We start from the raw sequence: 21574 nt of genomic DNA, 5'->3' as shown, positions 1-21574 counted from the left end.
TACCCCACTATGTAGTGTCCTTACGCACAATCGATAGAAAGTAGTTCCCTAAATATCCTTTCAAATTTATTATTACGACACAATTTATTCGTCAAAAATCATTTTTTTAATTTCTATGATGTTTATTAATAATAATAGTAATTATTTTTGGTCATTATGTTACGTTTTTTTAAATAATTAATAAACGAAAGAAAACGTTCGTTGGCGTAGGGATTGCAATGCGGTCATTGGCTCGTACCTCCCCTTCCACTTTTCTACCGTCGTCAGACGATAGCTACGTCTGATGCAGCCATCTTACTGCGGATAAATCCCAGAGTTGCCAAATTTCCACTTTTTTTATAGAATCAATATCTTTAATATTTATTTTTTCTTTGTAATATCTTTTTTAGTTTAGAATTATTTTTATGTATATGTACTTATTTATTTATATCTTTCTCTTAAAACATCTATTGTTCTATGTTTCATACTCTCTCTTTCTTTCTTTCTCTCCCTCTCTCTCTCTTTCTCTCTCTCTCTGTGAGAGAGTATACACATGTCTTTATAATCCTAAAATAGAAAGTTTATATAGAAATGGTACACTTTATAATATAATTCAGGCTTTGATCAAAGAAAAAAAATAATTACAATTTCATAAAAATACGATTTTTAAGCAAGAGAAAAACTACGTATTAAATTGAGTGGTATATTTTATATTACAATATTTTTAAAATATAAAAAAGAATATTATATAATATTTCAATAATAAACTTTTAGAAATATATTTAGGTAAAATAATATAATAAAATGCTTCAATATTTGTGGGTCACATAACCGAGAAATCTGGCAACAGAGCTTACGGAGAATTTCCTTTACTATATACCAAACCATAGAACGACATCCATTGTATTGAAACTTTCTTTTCCTTCAATACAATAGAAATATTTTATACCTTAACGAAAATTAAACTAAAATAAAACGTAATATATGCTATTCTTGTACCACATATATACATATATATATAAACATATATACATATATATATAAACATATATATATATATATATATATCAATCTTTTAATAATTTTAATATAATCAAAAATATGAGACATACAAAAGCATTATGACGTCACAAATGACACATTTTCATGGTAAAAAAAACAAATCCGAGGTTTATAAAGTATTGACATAGTATGATTCATAACATTTATTTATATAAGAATAAAATTATTAAAATTTTTTTTATTGAAAAGAAATGCGAAAGAATTCGTATAATTTTATTGCAAATTAAATAGAAACATTGCTCTGTAATTCATAAATAACAATAATGTCGTATTTCTATACATGAATATGTGCATATATTATCGAAATATCACATTTATTTCAGGAAAGAATATTCGTGAATATTCGTTATGTAGGAACGGTAAATCTCATATATATACGTGTGTGTATGTTTATCATACATACACAGTATAATTCGGAACTGGTAGTATAACCAGGAAAAAGGTGATTGTATATATATATAAAAAATTAGTCGAAAATGTAGAAAGAGTCTTAGATTATTATTATTATTATATTAAAGAATCTTAAATACGAGATTTTATTTGTGAGAAAATTGAGTTTGAAACTCCACTAAATGCGTATGCAATTACGGCTAACAATAAGGTATGATTCATCAAGCAAAGTATCATGTCATCATTGTGATAGATCAACGAAAATTGTACTAATATAAATAACATAACGGAAGAAATCGCAGAGCATAGTTTACAATCACGATAGATATTGTACGTCTTTCAATCGACCAATTATTTTATAAGTGTGTCTGTGTATATATTTAAAACAATAATCTTTTAAAGCTTTAAAAATATATAAGAAACTTTTATGATAAAGAATTATTTTCATTTATGTTATTATAATGATATTTTTTCGAAAGTTACAATATTATCAATAACGATTGCACCATTCTCGTTACAGTTGTAGAAAGCATGCGCATTATTTGTAAAAGTAGAGGCTATGAATTCATCGATTATGAACATGACATATATATATATATGTATATGTTTTGTGAAATAGGTATATAGAAGATAAATAAATCAGACAGCGTAAACAATATGTAACGTTGTCATTTATTTTCACGGTAAATTCAGTAAAAACAAATTTGTTTATAAAGAAATTGTATTCAATAATTATATGTAACCTTTTAGTACAATTAAAAGAATGTTAATTTAAATTTGTAACACAAATCAATACTTTATTGAAAATAAAATATTTTAATTATTAACATTTTATTTTAAATATAATTAAAAAATAAATGAAGATAACAAAAATATTTATAAAGGAATCACGATAGTTACAATTGTATACATTACGTTTAATAATAGAATACATTCCACTTGAATTCAATTATTAATATTGATATATTGAATTAAATATTGAATTCCACAATGAATTCATAACATTGTTCATAAAATATTCTAACATTTAAAAAATTAATATACTCTCTATAACAGATAAATCAAAAAATAGAGAAATAAATAATTAACAAAATAATTTTTTATTTAACTAAAATGAAATATAACAATCATTCTTCAAAAATTAGTACTTTCGATACATTATTTTAAAAAATCGGTACAAATAATCAAAAATTTTTATATCAATAAGGAAATTAAAAAATCAGCACTGTACTAACAAATTCATTGAATGGTTATTATAATAATACACTATTGTAATAATAAAAATCCAGATAACATTTGCTATTTGGACTTTGAATTTGTACTTTGGAAAAATTACATTTCTCATAGATTAATAACAATAAAAATAATCTTCATAAAATTAGAATATTGTATAAAATAACATTTCTTATTTGGAAAATTACTAAAATTATTTCTTATAGTTTAGTTAACCTTACTTTTTCTATATAAATGCATAACGGTAAAAGTGACCTTTACAAAGATACAATACATATACTTTCTATAAAGCTACAATGACCTCACGCAGGTATCTGACCCACCATGCTATATTCATTATTCAACGTACATATGTATACACACACACGTTAAAGGTTTAAATATTAGAACAATATATTGATTTATACTATAATGCTTCTATTTTTCTACTTTCCGTTTTTATATAGAAATAGGAAATTCCCAAATTTCTTTAAAATATTACTTTTTCTCTTTCGTAAACAGTTATTTAAAATGTTTAGTTTTTGTTAATTTTATTAATAAAATTTTCATATTATTTACTTGTAGAATTTATTTTTGTTTATAAAAGCTGAAATGTAATATAATGTTATATTCAAAATAATATAATATATAAAAATAATATCTTTTATATATTTTTTTTTTACAGAGATATTAATACATTATATATTTGTGCTGTTTACAAGGAATATATACAATATGTTTATATTAACTTCTTTTAATTCAATACATAAATCATATTTTTTGGCACTATTATATGGCATACAAATATAGAAATGTAGTATTATAAATACATATATTTATTATATAAATTGATATTTCTCTTATATTTAACATTTCATCAGTAACAAACTATACTATTTTTTAAATAACAATTGAAATATAATTTTTTGAAACCAAGAAAATACACGTATTTAATTAATATAGAAATATATAAACTTAAATATATAAATATATAAACTTGAAAATATTAATTTCTTGATATTTTAAATTAATGAAAAGGTATAAAAAATCTGTGTCATTTTCGAATATATTATTTAATATTCAGTTTTATTAAAAAACATAGAAATCATTTGCCCAGTATGACTCGATACTTTTGTTTATATCAAAATGAAATAAACCTAAGTAGACATAATAAAATGATAACTTAATAAGAGCCCATTGCTCAAGAAGAGTTAACTCCCATCGCTTCCATTCACTTGTAGATAAGTTTAATTTTTCCCCATAAACTGAATGAATGCAATATTTCGACATTTCCATGAATGAAGACATTCGATTTTGTGTCTGTAATGAATGTTCAATTCCACGCATTAAATCATTTGTTTTAAGAATTAACAACATTTGCCTATTGACCCTTTGTAATACATCACTAATTTGTGGTAACAGATTAGGTATTTCTTGTTGAAAAAGTTCTTTTTCATTTATATCATACTTTTTTTTCTGTACTCCTGACATTATAGTATCCCATGTTCTACCTGATACCATACATGATAGTAATCCATAAAGATCACCTACACCTAGATTCGTACAGTGAAGTTTCATAGCAGCTCTATCTCCATTCAGTATTGCTAACCATAGTTTAGAATATTCCCATCGAAACTTATCGGAAAGAGTTGCATATAATCCGTGATCTAATAGGATTATTTCAGCTTCCGAATTATTATTTCTAACAAGAATATTTCCAGGATGAGGATCAGAATGTACAAATCCATTAACAAATATCATATGACTATATAAACGGCCCAATTTACTGCTAACTTCGTATGGATTTAATTTTTTGCTTCGTAAATATTGAAGATCATTAATTTGACCACCTTCTAAGAATTCCATAGTTAAAACACGTTGAGATGATAAATCCCAATATATCTTTGGTATTATTAACCAATGGTAATGAGAAAGAAGACTCTGTATCTTCTCTGCATTTTTTCCTTCTTGAGTAAAATCTAATTCTAGTGGTATATTTTTCTTAGTTTCATCAACTAACCAATCGAATTTAAAGTCTGGAAAAATGTAAGACGTAATTTTCACTAATGTAGACATAGTTTTTATATCAACAAAAGCATTGGTTTTGACGGTACGATGTTGGACTTTAACAGCTACCACATTGCCATTTTTAAGCACAGCTTTATGAACTTGTGCAAGACTAGCAGTACCCAAGGGTATGGGATCGATGATTTCGAATATATCGTATGGATCTTTTTTGAAATCTTCTTTTATCACTCTGAGAACGTCTTTAAATGATGATGGTGGTGCAGAACTGTGTAAAACACGCATTGTACTAACATATTCTGCTGGTAATAAATAATCCAATGCTCCAATATGCTGGCCAACTTTTATATATACACCTTTATTGGCACAACAAAGTTCAAGAAGACGTTCTGCTCCATATTTGTGTGTTTTTGATTTTAGTTGTAAGTATTCTGGTGATGTCCTTTCCAAACTGGTATCGTAAAGTTCCTTTTTATAGTAATTACCTATTATAAAAACAGTAACAGCAGCACGCCCAAGACGTACGATACCAATTGATCCAATATCATATTCATTAGCTCTTAATGATGCCAAGGTGCCTACAGCTATTGCACTTATCGTAGCAGTTTTCAAGAATTTTTTCAAAGCAGTTTTCAAGAATGTAATCATTGTCACGAAAAACAAATCTATGAAGTTATAAAATAAATATGAGATTAATATTTATTGTTTAAGAATACATAGATTAATAAAAAAAACTAACCTTAAATCATATCCTTATTATTTTAGAAAATATATAAATATTTTCTGCTATATTAACGTAATTTTAAAAAATTGGAAGTAAAGATGAATTAGCTCTTTTCTGGTGACATCATTATATTAACTTTATATCACATAACCTAAATGTCAATTATATCACGAACACGTAAAAAAAGATCAGTGAAACATCCAATATTTATTCATATTTACTTTATTGAATTTAATCAATTCACTATTATATTCTAAATGAAAATTATATTTATCGAATAATCAAAAGATAGAGGATCAATAACTTAACTTCAACAAAAATGAATTCTTAAAAACTTTCACTATTGACTAAAAGCATCTGAATCACTACTTTCACTTTTATAAAATTTTTAAATAATTTCGGTAACACTACATAAAAATCTTCATTCATTACAGCTATTAATATTAAATAACAGTCTATAAAAATCAAATAGTTATATAAGATTTAATGAATCATGATTTTATAAAAAGAAATGATTTCTAATTGTTCAAATAATTTTATATCTGTAATGTAAAGAAAATATTTCTGAATATTTTGTGAGTGAATTTTGAATATTATCTAATAATATGTAAGCTCATAATTAAGGTATAGATCTTTATTTGTATAGAATGTTGTAATAAAATACAATTATAATTACTGTTTTATTATACATAAAATATAGAACATTATTTTTGAAAATATATCAAAATATTATTTATATATTCTATTATTGAAATAATTTTATATTCTTTATATAACGATTAAACTTGTTACTATGTTATTGTAATAATCAATATTTCTAAACGTTGATTAACATGTAATTTTTTGGTCGGATGCATGCTGTATTAAAGCTTTCTGAAATATTCATTAAATTTCATTATTTTACAAAGAGACATATATAAATAAAACTTTATCATACTTTAAATATGTTACCTTTAATATTGGTATGGCGTTTGTAAATTGTAATCCTAAACTTCGAGCCAAAATAATAGGAGCTGCAGTTCCTTTGTATAATCGATGAAGAGCATCTATAGCTAACATTGTAGGAATGTTATGTCGTTGACGTGAAGTCTCATATCTGCTTAAATATATTGAGTTATTAAGTACAGCACCATCTGTAACTGCTTCCGCAAGAACTTTTACTAAGACAGTAATATCTCCAAAGCCCAAATTAACACCTTGACCAGCTAAAGGATGAACACGATGTGCTGCATCTCTGATATATAATTAAAAGCATTCCTTTAAAATTTACATTCCTAATCAAATATAATAAAAAAATTGAATAGTAGTTTCTGTATCTACTAATTTTATTACCCAACTAAGACTGTTCCAGGTGCAACATATGATACAGAATGACCAAATCCCAATGGAAAAGCTGCTCTTGAACCTTCTATAATATTTGATACTGTTGGCGGCAACTGTCTTGATATTCCAGTTTGTAGAGATAATCCTTCGAGTAATTGATGTAAAGCTTTCATACCACTTTCTATAATACCATTTTTAGGATAGATTTTCCATAATGCACTATTTATATTATCAACAAATTCCTCCTCTGGTATTTTTAAAAGCTTTTGTGCTTCTTCAGTTGTAAGAGACCATACTAATGAACTGAGAGTATTTGTTAACTAAAATATTTGTAAGAACTTTTATATATTGTAAAATTATTTAAATCCAATTAAAATAAATTTATAGTAATGATGTACTGGAAGTAAAGCTATTGGTCCACTTGGAAGGAATCTTTGCCAAGCGACAATATTTTCTGTTGGTTCACATAATTCCAACGTAGCAACAATTCCCATTTGATCATATTTCCATTGAATATACTGAACATTCATTGCTTGACGTATTTTTGAATTAACTCCATCTGCTCCTATCTGTCACATTAATAAAGGTATATAATTATATATGCAATATATATAAAGTAAATTGTTACTAGAGACTATACTCTACAAAGTGGGAGCAATACTATAGACTTTATTCTACTATGTCTTGAAATAACTTCTTTAGTCTTGTTCCAGACACCAGAAAGTATACTTCAACAGATTGTCTTGCTTCAAGAGTATTAAAAAATTGCACATCAAAACCAGTGATGATTATATTAAAAATTTTTTTAATATTCATGTACTTTGTTAAACACATTTAAACATAATTATTATATGAAGTGAATAAAATTTATAAATTGAGATTTAAAAAAATATTTATGCTAGGGAAATTAGTAATATATAATTAATATATTAATATATTAACTCATATATACACACATAAAAGGATCACAACAATATTTCTTAGTAATCATAAAGATAAAAATAATAAGATAGTAATCTTGAAATCAAAGTAATGAAATTTAATTTCATTTATAAAAAAATAATTATATTTTTAAAGTAATTTTAAAAATTTAATAATTTACTGCATATCTATAATCTTTAATATTTTATTTAATATTTTTGACCTAAGAGGAGAGTGTGTTTATATGAGCATTTCCTCAAAGGATGTAGTTATCAGTTGTTATATTTAGAATCATATTTTTTAGACGTAATATTATTTTATATGGGTAGGATTTTCTGTTACGTTGACAGTAAAAAAATAGTATATAAAAAATTATATAGATTTATCTTAATACTTGGTGAACAGTGTTAGAACAGTGAACAGTGAGAGCTAAATATATGCCAGCTCTGTTTTATAAACATCAAAAGTATATGTGGACATTCTCTAAAGTATACAGAGAACAGGAATAGTTTCTAAGTGGTAATATACGAGAGCAATGTGAATAGAATAAAACGTTTGTAGTTACCTACTTATTATAAAAAAGTACTAATATTTTATTAATCACAATATTTTGCATTTTATATACAAATTTTATATGAATTAATTTTAATTATGTGACATTGAAGTATTTAATTTATCTTTCAATCATTATATTCAGATAAAAGTGAATGAAGAAAAATATGTAATTATGTCTAACCTTAAGAAAAAAATCTTTGGAAGACTGTCTAGTCATGGTGGTTCACAAGAAGAATCAAGAAGAAATAATATAGACATAACACCATCTATTATTGTTAATTATGAGGTCAGATAATAATTTAAATATTATTTATTAAATTTCAAGATAAAATTTTTTGAATATTATCTTATGTTTAGAACAACGAAGAAGATATATGGATGGATGAAATAGATGAAAAAAGCATTTCGTCTGAAGAAACATCAGAAGCTATAATGTGCCATATTCGTCAACGGCCAATGAATCAACAACAATTATGGACTAAAGAAGAAATTACTTTAGCACTATCTAATCTTCCAGCAGGAGAAGTAGCTCTTACTACAATACCTACATTACATGGCAACATTTTACAAAAAACGTTAGAGGAATTACAAAATTTGCATCTTAGAGAACCAATTTATAAAAAGACATGTACTTTCACAAATGGGTATGCTTTGAAACAAGTAATAGTTTTTCAAAACTGATTTGGATTTAATTTTGCTTAATTTTTATAATTCATGTGATTTATGTTTTAAATTAGATGTATAAATAAAACTATTTTAGTATCTGAAAATAATATAGCAATAAGAGCAACACCTACGGAACTGTTAGTAAAATGGCCAGAGACATGTCTTCTTGTTGCATGTTGGGTTGGTCATTTTGAAATAGTGAAAATATTATTAGAAAAGAATGTAAACGTCTCTTGTAAAGATGAAGATGGAAGGTTTGTCATAAATTCATAATCCTATAATTTTTAATTTGGTGCAATTTAGTTAAATATTGTAAAATACTGCAAATGAATATTATAATTACAGAACTCCAGTACATTTAACAGCTTGTGCTGCGATAGTAAGGATACTAGAAGAATTATTGTCATATGGTGCAAATCCTTGTGAATGGGATTTTAATCAAAAATGTACACCTTTGCATTGTGCTGCTGCAGTTGGAAATGTTGCTTGCATAAAATCTTTAATAAAGGCAAAAGCAGATGTAAATGCTGGATTTCCAGGGAAAACTCCCCTTCACTATGCAGTACTAAGTAATGCGGTAGATAGTGCTGAAGTTCTACTACAGGCAGGCGCTCATCCTAATAATCCACAAGTACTTAATAAGATGAAATATATGAAGTTATTAATTTTAATAACTTCAAAAATATAATTATTACAAATATAATTATTGCAAAATATAATTATTACACTCAAATAGGTTTATACTGAAACACCATTGCATGTAGCAGCTAGTCTTGGATCTGTTCCTTGCATGAAACTTTTATTAAATTATGGTGCTGATGTAAGAGTTCAGCTTGGCACTGCTAGATCAACACCACTTCATCTAGCAGCTGAAGAAGGTAGTGCAGAATGTACAAAATTGCTAGTGGATGCTGGTGCTTCATGTGAAGCTAAAAATTTAAAAGGCCAAACAGCAATGCATTTAGCTGCATTAGCTCAATCTTTAGAAACTTTGGAAGTACTTATTAAAGCTGGTGCAAAAGCAAATGTTGAAGATATTGATGGAAGAACACCGCTACACGCGGCAGTAGCAAAATCGTTAAGAGCGAGTGAATTAGTGAGGACCTTAATACAGGTTCATATATATGAGAATATAGAAAATATTTAAACTTATATCCACAATTTTAATTTGTTCTTTTCTAATAGGCTGGTGCATCAGTTAATAAACCTGATAAATTTGGTTATACTCCGCTGCATATAGCAGCATTAAATGAAAATTCATCTACAGTAATGATGTTACTATCAAAAGGTGCAGATATTACTGTCAGGACTAAAGGTGGTATTTCAGCATTAAGTTTTATTATTCGCAGAACACCAGATATCTTACCACGTTTTGTTACAAGATTGGATCAAGCCATATCTTTATATGATCATGAATTAGGAGATGTTGATTGTGAATTGAGATTAGATTTTAGACCCTTAGTACCAGGTGGAAAAGGAGAAACAGATCTAATGCTCTGCTTAATAGAAGTTGGTCAAGGTCATATTTTAAAGCACCCATTATGTGAAAGTTTTCTTTACTTGAAATGGTTAAGAATACGCAAATTTTTTCTAATTAGTTTAGTTTTCCATTCTATTTTTGTTATACTTTTTACAGGTTATATTTCTGTTACATACTTATGGAATATCGATCATCTTAGCAAAATATTATTTTGGTTAATATTGAGTTATACATGTATGCTTATCACTAAAGAATTTTTTCAAATTGCTCATGATGTATGTTGTTATGTTAAACGTTGGGAAAACTGGTTACAATGGTGCGTAATTTTAACATCGTGTTTAGTTTTGATTAAACCGATCAATAATTGGCAGCATCATGTTGCAGCTTTAGGAATTTTATTAATTTGGATAGAATTAATGATAGTTGTGGGAAGATTTCCAATGTTTGGACTTTACATTCAAATGTTTGCTCAAGTGGCAATAAATTTTTTTAAATTTCTTGGGGCTTACATCTGTCTTATAATAGGATTCTCTTTAGGATTTTGTGTTTTACATAAAAATTATAAATCTTTTGCAAATCCATTAGTAGGTTTATTAAAAACGATTATAATGTTGTCTGGGGAATTAGAATTTGAAGATGTATATTTTAATGAAAACTCTAAAGTTTTATATGCTGGTACATCACATTTGATGCTTTTAAGTTTTGTTATTTTAGTGACTGTAATCTTAACAAATCTAATGGTTGGTCTTGCTGTATCAGACATACAAGAATTAAGGAGATGTGCTGGACTTGATAGATTAGTACGCAGAGCAGAACTTGTATCATATCTAGAGGGAATGTTATTCTCTAAACTATTAGATTATGCACCAAAAAATATAATTGAAACATGTAGATATGGAGCTATGCTTTTGCATCCTCCATATCATTGTGCAATTCAAATTCGTCCAAATGATCCACGAGAAAATCGTTTACCCAGAGATTTAGTAAAAGCTATATATCGTTTAGTATGTGAACGGAAAATTCGAAATACAACTGGTAAGAGTACATTTACGCAAAGTGTAAGTGTATTAGAATCTGATTATATAAAATTAAATCGACTTCATAGTACTAATTCATCAACTGAATATAATCAACAGCAACTAAACGAATTAGTAACTGAATTAAAAAGATGTTCGTATAACATTACAACACATTTAGACAGTATCAAAAATAGAATAGAGAATATTGCTAAAGAATTAGATATGTCAATAAGTTATTAAATAATATAACCAAATTATTATACAATTTATTTTTTATATTAATTACTTTCAATAAACTAACACTAAAAAAATGCATTTAAATACATCTATCACTTACCAATAATTTTGTCTTATATTGTTTTCCATTTTCTAGCTGTACTTCAACATTTTCTCCTATTATCTCAGGCAACAATAAATTTGTAACTTTTGCATTATAGACAACATTAACATTTGATTTTTCCTTCAATTGTGTATTTACTGCATGAAGAAGTAAGTCATTTTCTACTATGTATGCCAATTCTTTAGATAAAAAATCCTCATTAAAAGTTATTATAGCATCAGAACATGCATCCCATACCTACTGATGATATTATACATATAACATTACATATGACTTACATGTCAACACCATTATATTTCAAATTAAATAAAATGATATATAAAAAGACACATACAAAATTTTCTAATAAGTATATTACCTAACTAGGAAAGAAAATATAATAGTACCTGCATCATTTTTACAGGGCAGCATCGTACAGCTTCTATATGTTGCCATGCTCCTATGCTGGATAGCAAAGTACGAGTCTGTTGATTCAAAGCAACCACACGATTCGAATACTTTTCTTCTGGTTTATATTCATGTTTATTGCCACCTTCTAGTAGCAATACTTTTTTCGATTCTAGCCATCTATTATTAGCTTCAAGTATGATTTATATCATTATTATCGATGATATACATTATTTTTAAAAAAATTATTTTTTAATATGTATGTATTTAATGAATTTTTTATAATCATCTTTCTATTCTAAAAATATAGTGTCTATCAGATAATACAAATGAAAAATATAACTAACCTATCGCACAAGCCAATGTTGTTCCTACCATACCACCTCCTGCAATAATAATATCATAACATTCTTTACTGTTTTTGTCATCAGAATAATTTCTTCTTACATAGGTAACACTATTTGTTACAGTACATTTACATTGTTGTGTAAAAGAAATTAATAATCTATGATACGACACTCCCGTTCTGACAAGAGTCGCCATTTTGTATAGTAGTCAATGTTTCTTTGCAAATAATAGAATCTAGAATTCTTATTTTATCAATTATACATTTGAAAAATGTTGATGCATATATTAATTATATCTTACCATTTTCTTTTTAAGATATTTTCATTTTCTTTTAATTTAAAATGAAGAAAAAAGAAAACAATTTAAACGTTTTTGTATATTTATATATTACTTTATTTTTCGCGCCAAAATATTTTATTTCAAAGAAGTTATTACGCTTACATCGAACTCATAAAGAAAATGAATTTATTGATCGATTAGCAATTTTCGATGTATAAATGTCTGAATAAGATAATATATTGTTTTAAAAAACAAGATATAAAAGTAAAAGTTTGTTGATCGTAACTGATATGACTTGAGTTGCACATTTTAAAATAAATTAGAAGGAATTCAAATGGTTGTCATCGCGACGATTGTAAGTACAACAAAGGGAAAAGAAAATAGTCAAATATCAATGAAAATCGTACAATGTTTTAAGAGAAGCTAATGATAATAAATAAATATTTACATTGAATTCGTGCATTGCTTTTTCAAGATTCTGTTTCTCGGAAATTATAAATTTAGAAATGCATTTCGATTTCACCATGGCGACGAATATATCAATGAGGTTACCATTGATCTTTCAAACGCAAATAGATAGAATACATGCTATGAAACAAGAGCAAGGTATGTTGAAAACTATTTAAGCTATTACTTATTACTAATAAAATTAATTGAATTTGTGTATGTATTTTTGCATTGCGAGATACATTAAAAAAGTTTTTTAACTATTTGATTAGCATGTAATTACGTATAATATTATCTTCGTCATGTAGAAGAATAAAACAAAACATTAACATATTTACAAGAGTCTAAAAGAACACATTTTATTAGTTACAGGAAATCGTAATAAAGTTTGTTAATGTGTGCGTTCTACATCTTTGACATTGTACGTATAATTAAGTTGTAATAAAACGATCTAATCAATATTTGTTTTTAGATTTCAAACGTTATAATAATAACGGATTGTTAACTTATTTACATGATTTTAATATTTTCGTTTAGTAACGAAATTAAAAGTATGTTGACTTAATTTTGATTGCTTCAATATTTAATTATTTATTTAAAATACTAAATCGTAGGGAAGAGAATATGGCAGAGCATAGAGGAACATCGTTCTATAATTCTTGTGTGAAAGTACCCGTAGATCCATGTAGTAGACAACCAACTCCTTCTTACGAACGACCACGATCTATCAAAAGCGAAAAAGAAAATGTTGCGGACAAAGAACGAAAAATAATTTTCGTTGCGGACGATTTGCCAAAAACGGAATCGGAATTGTCGAGTCCTCGAGAAAATTTAGAAGGTTTCCTCGAATTTTTGGAGAGTATACCCGATTATAAACAAGTACATCATCTGTCTAACGAACAGTTCCGACAAAAGGTTGAATACTTGAGAAGGAAACAACGACTTTATTTAAAGAATTTAAAAAATATTTTCGACGAACCTGAGAAAAATACGTCAAAAATTTCAATATCGAGAAATAATCGCAATACGAAAGTTATGCGAGATGACGGTTCCAATGAATTAAGATTGAACGGTAAAAAATGTTACATCGAAGAATCGAGAACAAATAGTCCTATACTTTATCCATCCGGTAGTTTTTCTGGGCTTATGGAAGATCAAGATATTTTGACATATAGGTATAAAAAACTTGTAATATCGAATTTTATTCAATTTGAAATTAATCATCGTCGTGACGAATTGATTAGTCGCGATGAATCTATTAATTTTCTCTTTTCCTCTTTATAATAGATTTAAGGATAAAGAAACTAAAGCTATACATAATAAGGAAATATATACTACTAACAAAAATCGGAATAGATGGAGCGAATCAAAGAGCAATGAAAGTTTGAATAGTGATTCGAAAGATAGCGAGGAGACAAAGAGTCTGCCAGCGAGTAGTTCAAAGGAATGGCATCCGACTGTGCCTAAACCATTTAGCTTCACTCTTAGGTATAACATTTCTACATAAAATGTCTCTGCTTTGCATTTGTGAGAAAGAAAACGGAAATAATAACGGCACATAATAAATTGTTATTCAGAGAAGAAACGGAAAAATATATGACATTGACGGAAGTGGAAGCGGTCGATTATTCAAAGGAGGAAAGCAATAAGAAAGGTCCTTCTAAGAAACGTCGCGTCAGACCAATTCCTCTTACCTCTAAAATACCACTATATGATAAATTACTTGCAGAAAAAGAAGAGAGGTACTTTGTATTTCGTATGAATTAAGAAACAAAGTATTGATTCATAAATACATGCGCTGTTATAAGTAAAGAGATTATTAATTATTACGATAAAACGATTGTTATGATTCAGGAATTTATATGTGAAAAAGAAAAAAGATATATCATTTCATTGTAATATTAGAAAAAAGTTTATTGGAATAAAGTTTTATTTTTATTTCCTATTTAATTACAATAAATAGATAAAACGATATATTTTTTAGTATAATAACCTTTTTACTTATAACAGAACTTATTTGCGAATTAACCCAATAATAGTTTGTTTCTTTAGTTGTCTCTTTTAAATATAAACATTTTTATCATAAATAATTTATTTTCCGTTTTTATTGTATGATAAAGAAGTCGTATAGTCCGTGAGGAGAGTACATTGAACTTACTATCTCAAGTGCGTCCTTTCAAGCTCGAATGTGACCGGAGGGCGTGGAGATCTCTAACGCGGTCAAGTCCAGAAATATGTGGCAATAATTCTCGCTCAACTTCGAGATTCAAGGCAAAACCTGTACCTAAAAACTTGTTCGATACAGAGGTGTATGACCGTATGCTTGAAGATGAATATTATAGGTTAATATTTTATTATATTTTATTTTATTTTATTATAATATATCTCTTAACATTTGGTTATTCGATTTAAATGTGATAAAAATGCTAAATTTGTTATTAAATAGTTTCTACTTCATTCAGGAAATTATTATACAAATGAACGAATCATCGAACTTATTGGCATTCTTTTTCCCAGAGAATTAACAAAAAAAGTGAGGGCATCCGAATTAATGAGATCTTCCTCATTACCGCCTTCAATGGCAAGACGAGAGCGTGTCAAATCTGCATGTGCTCATTTGCAAATTTTTCCTAATGATTCAACAAAGGAAACGGTTGTTCAAAGTAGAGAATCTTCGCGATTATCAAATCTTACAACAATGACATCAGAGAGATCCAGATCTGCATTGACTAATTTACCAACACGGAGCAATAACTTAGCAGCTGTTCTCAGATGTCAAGCATCACGGTATTCTATTTTTAAAAAATTAATTTATGACTTTTTATGCATTAATTTTATATAAATTATTAAATAAGAAAGCATATCAATTTCAATTGGATAATTCAAATCAGTAGGATCATTATGTTTTTATTATTTCAGAGAAAAATTAGAACGAGAGATAAAAGAACGAATGGAAGAGAAACGTCGGGAGCAAGCAGTTAAATTAAAAGAAAATCTTATCGGTCGTAAACCCGCGTGGAGAGCATTGAGATCCGCAGCGAGGTATCAAAGTTTGCTGCATTGAAAGTTCTTTCAAACGAATTTCTATGGATATTTTATTATAAAAATTTGGAAAAACTAAACGTACTTATATCTACACAAGTTGATTTGGTTTGCCGTTGAAAGGATATAGAAGTTAACGTTAAAATTATAAGATAAAATAATATTTAAAAAATGTAGGCACGATCACGAAAGAGATTTGGATATTCGAACATCCTTGCGTCGTAACGAAGCTCGAGAACAAGCGGAACGTCATCGTCTCCAAATGGAAATGATGTTGGATCGTGTAACACAGATACCAACTCTCTTCGAACGACATTCTCAGGTAAAGATATAACGATAATTCATTAGGAATGAAATATTAGAAATATTCGAAACCGGTAAGTTTATTTAGAGTTTCCAGTCTTTATCAAAGCTACAATCGAAAAATTATGGAACAAATGTGCAAAGGAAGAGACACAAGATACCAAAAAGAGATAATTCCAGTGGCACAAATTCGTACGTAAGTTATTACAGTAATTCAAGTCCAAATTCGGGATCACTTACTAGTTCTTCTACTATTTTGGCATCTTCGAATCAATCATCGAAGTCGACGGAATCAAAAGAATCTGAAAAATCTCTCGAAAAATCTGAAAATTCTGGTTCTAAAAAAAAAGGAGATCGCGGACCACTTAAAGTATCTATCAAAGAAATGGCAGAGTTAATTGAAGATAAATTATCTAGCGATCATTACAGCGAGGACTGCGATGAAGATGTATTACGAAGTGATAATGATATTCCGGAAGAATAAATATATGAGATAATAATTTAATAATTACGTTATATTTATTAGTAAATAAAAATGTTTTATAAGATAAGCGTAATAGTAATAGATAAATGCATTTATTATGGCCATTTATTTTATGTAATCCTTATGTAGATACAACTATATTAGTCGTACTCATTTTTTTTACGTAAAACAGAAAAAATGAGTTTCGTTTTAATTATTATAGTCATTATGTAATCCGATCGTCTTTATCCCATAAACTGTAATTTATTATAATATATGCAATAAATAATGAACTATGTTTCATTCGTTTCTAATGATATACATATACGTAGAGATTAAATTTGTATACATCATAAAAAATAAATATATTTAAATATTAATATTTGTATGAAGTGTTAATATATCAAACAATACGTTGAAGTAAATACATAAACATTGTAATTCAAATATTTTCCTTTTTTTTTTTTTACAAAGATATGATTTTTATATAAATATATATTTGTCGGTACGAGATTTATATATTGATTAGGAAATTAAAAATAATTGATTAAATAGGAATAATTTCTTCTAATTTGTTGTAACAACACCAGTGTTACTATCACAAAAAAAAACTTTAATAAAAAAGTACAAAATAATATGTAATCGATTAAATTAATTCCTTATAGTATTTAAAATCCAATCTATATAATATCTAACGTTAGTATAAACGCCTGGGAAACCTTCTGTACCGCAGTTTTTCAATCCGAAACTGACAACCCCATATTGAATGAATCGAGCGTTATTATTGTATAATCCAGGCGCTTGAAGAGGTCCACCACTGTCTCCAAAACAAGAATCCATATTTTTTTTTCCACCAGCGCATAACTGTTTGTACCAAATTTCAGCTTTAGTCTTATAAATCTCTTTGCATTCTTCCGTGGCTATCGGTGTCAGACCAAGCTGCAACAGGTCGTTGCTTCGCGTTCCAAGTTCTGTCGCTCCCCAGCCTGTGACGATCAACTTTTGATTGAAAAAGAAAAATATATATATATATATATCAATAAATCAATCAAGAAATGTAAATTTCTGTTTGTTATATGTTATTCTTAATGTTTGTATTCATTAATTTTAAACTCTTTAGAACTTTTTAATATGAATTAGCTGTGAAGTTGATTAATCTTACGATGTCATGTACAATATCGAAGAACATTATGAATGTATTAAAAATTATTATTATAATAACAACGATTTATTTTACCTTTCTCGGAAGTGTTCCAGTATTACTGATTGGTAAACAGATTGGTTTAACATTTCTAGGTCTGAAATCAACATCGCCGTTTAATCGTATCAGGGCGATATCATTTTGAAGTTTTGTTCTCGTGTATCCCGGATGAACGTGTGTACTTTCAATATCATAATCTTGATATTTCTCCGCACAAGCTACTTCCGTCCCATTTTCATCTTTATCACAGTCACGTTCCGTTCTAAGATCATGCTCTCCTATTCTCACTCCTACTAGCGTTAATTCTGAAAGATATCGTATAAATCATTACAACTATAATCATAAAAAATAAATTCTCACTTTAAGAAAAATATATACTCTTTGTAATACACACACACGCGTGCGCGTGCGTTATAGATTATGATTGACTGTCATAATAATCGCGATTATTAAGATAAGAATTTTACCGCTAGGTAAAGAGCTAACACAATGGGCAGCTGTAAGGATATATCGTTTAGTAATCAAGGAACCACCGCATCGAAAATCCCGATTTTGTCTCCCTGTGGAGTAAGCGAGAAGAGCCATCCACGGATAATCAAAGACACTAGTTTTGTTGCCACCAATGATTCTACTTTTAGTTAGAGGACCACATATATCGTGGTTTAAGATTCGTAAATTTGGATGGTTTGATACATCCGGAGGATCGGTAAATTCATCGACATATAAATCCGTAGAAGTAACAGATGTTGTCATCTGAAACAAATAAATGGAGTTTATAACATTTATACGTCGTTTTATATTTTATCGATCGTCTTTAAATAAGTTAGATTGGTGACAAATCAAATATTAACAAAAATATTGTAAATTAGATATTTTAAACAGAATATAGAATTAGTTAGGTCTTACGAGACAACAGATATTTATTAGATATTTATTTCTATGATACTTGATATTTCTTTCATTTTTAAAGATCATCTAATATCTTAAACAAAGAAGATGGTAATAAGGTAATCTCAAGGTAATCTTAAGGTAGATCTGATGATTAAGCACATAATACGCGTACTGCACACGTGACTGGTTAAACGATGGATTAAAGTAGCCTATTGGTCGTCATGGTTGCATTAAGATCTTATGATAGTTTCACGGAATGTTGTCGTTACGAGTTTAACCAAGGAAATTTCTGGTTGAAAGTGATACGCCATAGGGAAAGTGATACGTATGAAAACAGTATGTAACGGTAAGAAAAACAGTCATCATCGTAACTGAAATATTTGATAATCACAAAAGGAAACACTTCCTTGATTCATTAAATAATAGTATCCCATGACTTCCTCAATAAATTTTCAAGGAAATTGAGGATAAAGAGTTAATTGAGGAAATTCCTTATATCGTAATATATCATATTTCATATTATTTACCTTGTAGGATTTTAGAAAGGAAAAAAAGTGTCTATCTGTCAATTTTTATCTTATTTCGGTAAAATTAAGTGTTAAAAAAATTTGCCTTTTATTCACTATATATATACATATATATATATACATACATATTTTATATATATATATATATATATATATATATATATAAAATATTATTAAAATTTCCATTAAACTTATTCTTTTTAAAAATGAGAATTTTACTTAGTTGTTAAAAAATAAGATTTTTATTCTTACAATTATAATATTAATTCGGCAATAAAATTTTTCAAAAAGATTCAGCGTGATATAACAAATTTGAACGAAATTTTATTTGTTTGAATAAGTAATATAAACTTACTTGATCAGAACAGCAAATTTTTGGAATCCTATCCTCGAAACCGCATTGCGATGCTCTTAGAAATTCAATAATTTCTTGTGTTAAAGGCTTTTGATTTATTAAAATGTTAACAATATATGTGCAATTATTTATGTTCATACAAATACCACTGCTTTTCGTAGGCGTCACACATCTTTCCTCTGCAAAAAAAAAAAACAATGATAGAACTTATCAGAATAGTTTTTTTTTATCGTGTATCTATAAATAAATTTTACATGATTTATTGAAACAAAAATACAAAATATAATCTCTTTATTCTCGCTATTTCTTGGAAAGAGCTGACATCCTCTCATACATGTAGATAAAAAATGTACAAAGAATAATTTTTCTATTGATAAATAAAATACATATACGTTCAATTTCAAAACAAACAAGTTTTATAACGAGTATAAAGTTGTTATGCATGTTTTTTTTTTTTATATAATATTTTCTACGATCTTTCTACGATTTAGAATTGATATATTATACGAATGAACAAATTGCGGCTCTTAGTACAATAATCAATTTCCAAAATAATTTATACAAAAATGTATTATAAATTGCTCTCTAAATTTTTTTTTTTCTTAAAAAATATAGAGAATTTCTTTATTATAAATTTTCTTATTTTACAATTTTTTCTCCAGTTAAAACAAAAAATTGTTTAATTGATAGTATATAAAATGGATAGATCTTGTTTAACCAAACAGAACTTTTATACTTTGTTTTTTTGCGCGTTAGAAAAGAAAAAAAAGAATAAAAAATAATTCTGAGAGCTATTAAAACATATAATTGATTATTCTAACTGATCATGATAATTGTTCTAATATTATTGGGAAATGTTTTTAATAAAAATATTAGAAAGGAACAATGCGCTGAAAATGTATTTTAAAATATAACTTTTTTCACCCTTGATAATATATTACTTTCAGGTCGAAAATTGAATAATTATCTTTGTATAAAATACTACATTGTATAAAAGAAAAAGAAACGAACTAATATTATGTACAATAACTTTGACTCGAAGATGAATGAAAAGCAAGAAACAACGAATCGTCGAAATATTTTTTTTCCTGTATAATTCATAACTTTATTGCGAGAACAAGGAAAAATATAACAAAATAATAAATCTGATACTTACGTGCATTCGTGTACGTGAAAAATGGCACTAATGCTGTGATGTATAAAGCATGTACTATCGTATTCATCATTTTGGCTTTTAAATTTACTCAATCGTTGATCGATTCACTTAAAAATTCTGTTTATTTTTCTCTTTCTTTATCTTTTCAAATGAAAATTAAAAAAAGTGTAAGAGAGTAAGAGAAAGAGTTATCTCCACAGCATATCGTATTGCGAACTGAGTGTAAAACCGATATTAACGAATATTTATATTATTTTTCTCGATGAGAGATGAAGCCAATCTAAATTGGTTCCTCTGTATTCAAATCTGTTTATTATATTCTTCGTGAATGAGAGAACGTTTTTTGAGAGAGATAAAGAAACAATCTCTTCGACGGTCAGCGACTAACTACTGTCGATTGACGCTTTCTATCTCACTGCTTCATCGGCTGTCTTCGTGTATTGGTCCTTGAATCCTTTTGTAAGAGTGGGGGATCCTTT

The 21574-nt window shown here is 27.3% G+C and overlaps 5 protein-coding genes across 10 annotated transcripts; 2 read left to right on the top strand and 3 right to left on the bottom strand.

Moving 5' to 3' along the window:
* Positions 1-3663: 3663 nt before the first annotated feature.
* On the bottom strand, positions 3664-5316 carry Adck1 (aarF domain containing kinase 1). Its single transcript, XM_035863185.2, has one exon. It carries the CDS (start codon positions 5314-5316, stop codon positions 3733-3735), a length of 1584 nt encoding a protein of 527 aa, XP_035719078.1. The 3' UTR covers positions 3664-3732.
* Positions 5317-6115: 799 nt separating this feature from the next.
* On the bottom strand, positions 6116-12635 carry Coq6 (ubiquinone biosynthesis protein COQ6, mitochondrial). Its single transcript, XM_035863186.2, has 7 exons — positions 12431-12635; positions 12083-12273; positions 11694-11933; positions 7114-7284; positions 6725-7035; positions 6344-6626; positions 6116-6265 (listed from the first exon to the last, which is right to left on the bottom strand). Exons 1-7 carry the CDS (start codon positions 12624-12626, stop codon positions 6221-6223), a joined length of 1437 nt encoding a protein of 478 aa, XP_035719079.2. The 5' UTR covers positions 12627-12635; the 3' UTR covers positions 6116-6220.
* Positions 7945-11638, top strand: LOC118440320 (transient receptor potential channel pyrexia-like). The gene is made up of 7 exons (XM_035863182.2): positions 7945-8218; positions 8334-8477; positions 8549-8835; positions 8929-9111; positions 9203-9488; positions 9594-9971; positions 10043-11638. Exons 2-7 carry the CDS (start codon positions 8364-8366, stop codon positions 11594-11596), a joined length of 2802 nt encoding a protein of 933 aa, XP_035719075.2. The 5' UTR covers positions 7945-8218; positions 8334-8363; the 3' UTR covers positions 11597-11638.
* A 426-nt stretch (positions 12636-13061) lies between the features above and the next one.
* LOC118440547 (protein FAM161A-like) lies at positions 13062-17219 on the top strand. 6 transcript variants are annotated; one of them, XM_085658096.1, is made up of 11 exons: positions 13062-13316; positions 13524-13578; positions 13772-14332; positions 14445-14645; positions 14735-14899; positions 15278-15499; positions 15675-15944; positions 16077-16199; positions 16377-16521; positions 16600-16694; positions 16786-17038. In XM_085658096.1, the coding sequence occupies exons 3-11, from the start codon at positions 13782-13784 to the stop codon at positions 16898-16900; spliced, it is 1887 nt and encodes a 628-aa protein (XP_085514222.1). In that variant the 5' UTR covers positions 13062-13316; positions 13524-13578; positions 13772-13781; the 3' UTR covers positions 16901-17038. The 6 variants fall into 6 exon arrangements, with proteins under 6 accessions (XP_085514222.1, XP_035719660.2, XP_035719657.2 ...); XM_035863767.2 differs by having other exon boundaries at positions 16591-16694; XM_035863764.2 differs by having other exon boundaries at positions 16600-17218.
* Positions 17220-17512: 293 nt separating this feature from the next.
* Positions 17513-21505, bottom strand: LOC118440480 (melanization protease 1). The gene is made up of 5 exons (XM_035863575.2): positions 21096-21505; positions 19940-20118; positions 18634-18919; positions 18203-18471; positions 17513-17964 (listed from the first exon to the last, which is right to left on the bottom strand). The coding sequence occupies exons 1-5, from the start codon at positions 21163-21165 to the stop codon at positions 17617-17619; spliced, it is 1152 nt and encodes a 383-aa protein (XP_035719468.2). The 5' UTR covers positions 21166-21505; the 3' UTR covers positions 17513-17616.
* Between the last annotated feature and the right edge of the window lie 69 nt (positions 21506-21574).

This window comes from Vespa mandarinia, chromosome 7 (assembly GCF_050613455.1).
Source record: "Vespa mandarinia isolate Hongniang chromosome 7, ASM5061345v1, whole genome shotgun sequence".
NCBI classification, from domain to species: domain Eukaryota; kingdom Metazoa; phylum Arthropoda; class Insecta; order Hymenoptera; family Vespidae; genus Vespa; species Vespa mandarinia.
The sequence above is the reverse complement of the archived record's forward strand: the minus strand, read 5'-3'. Positions and strand labels throughout refer to the sequence as shown.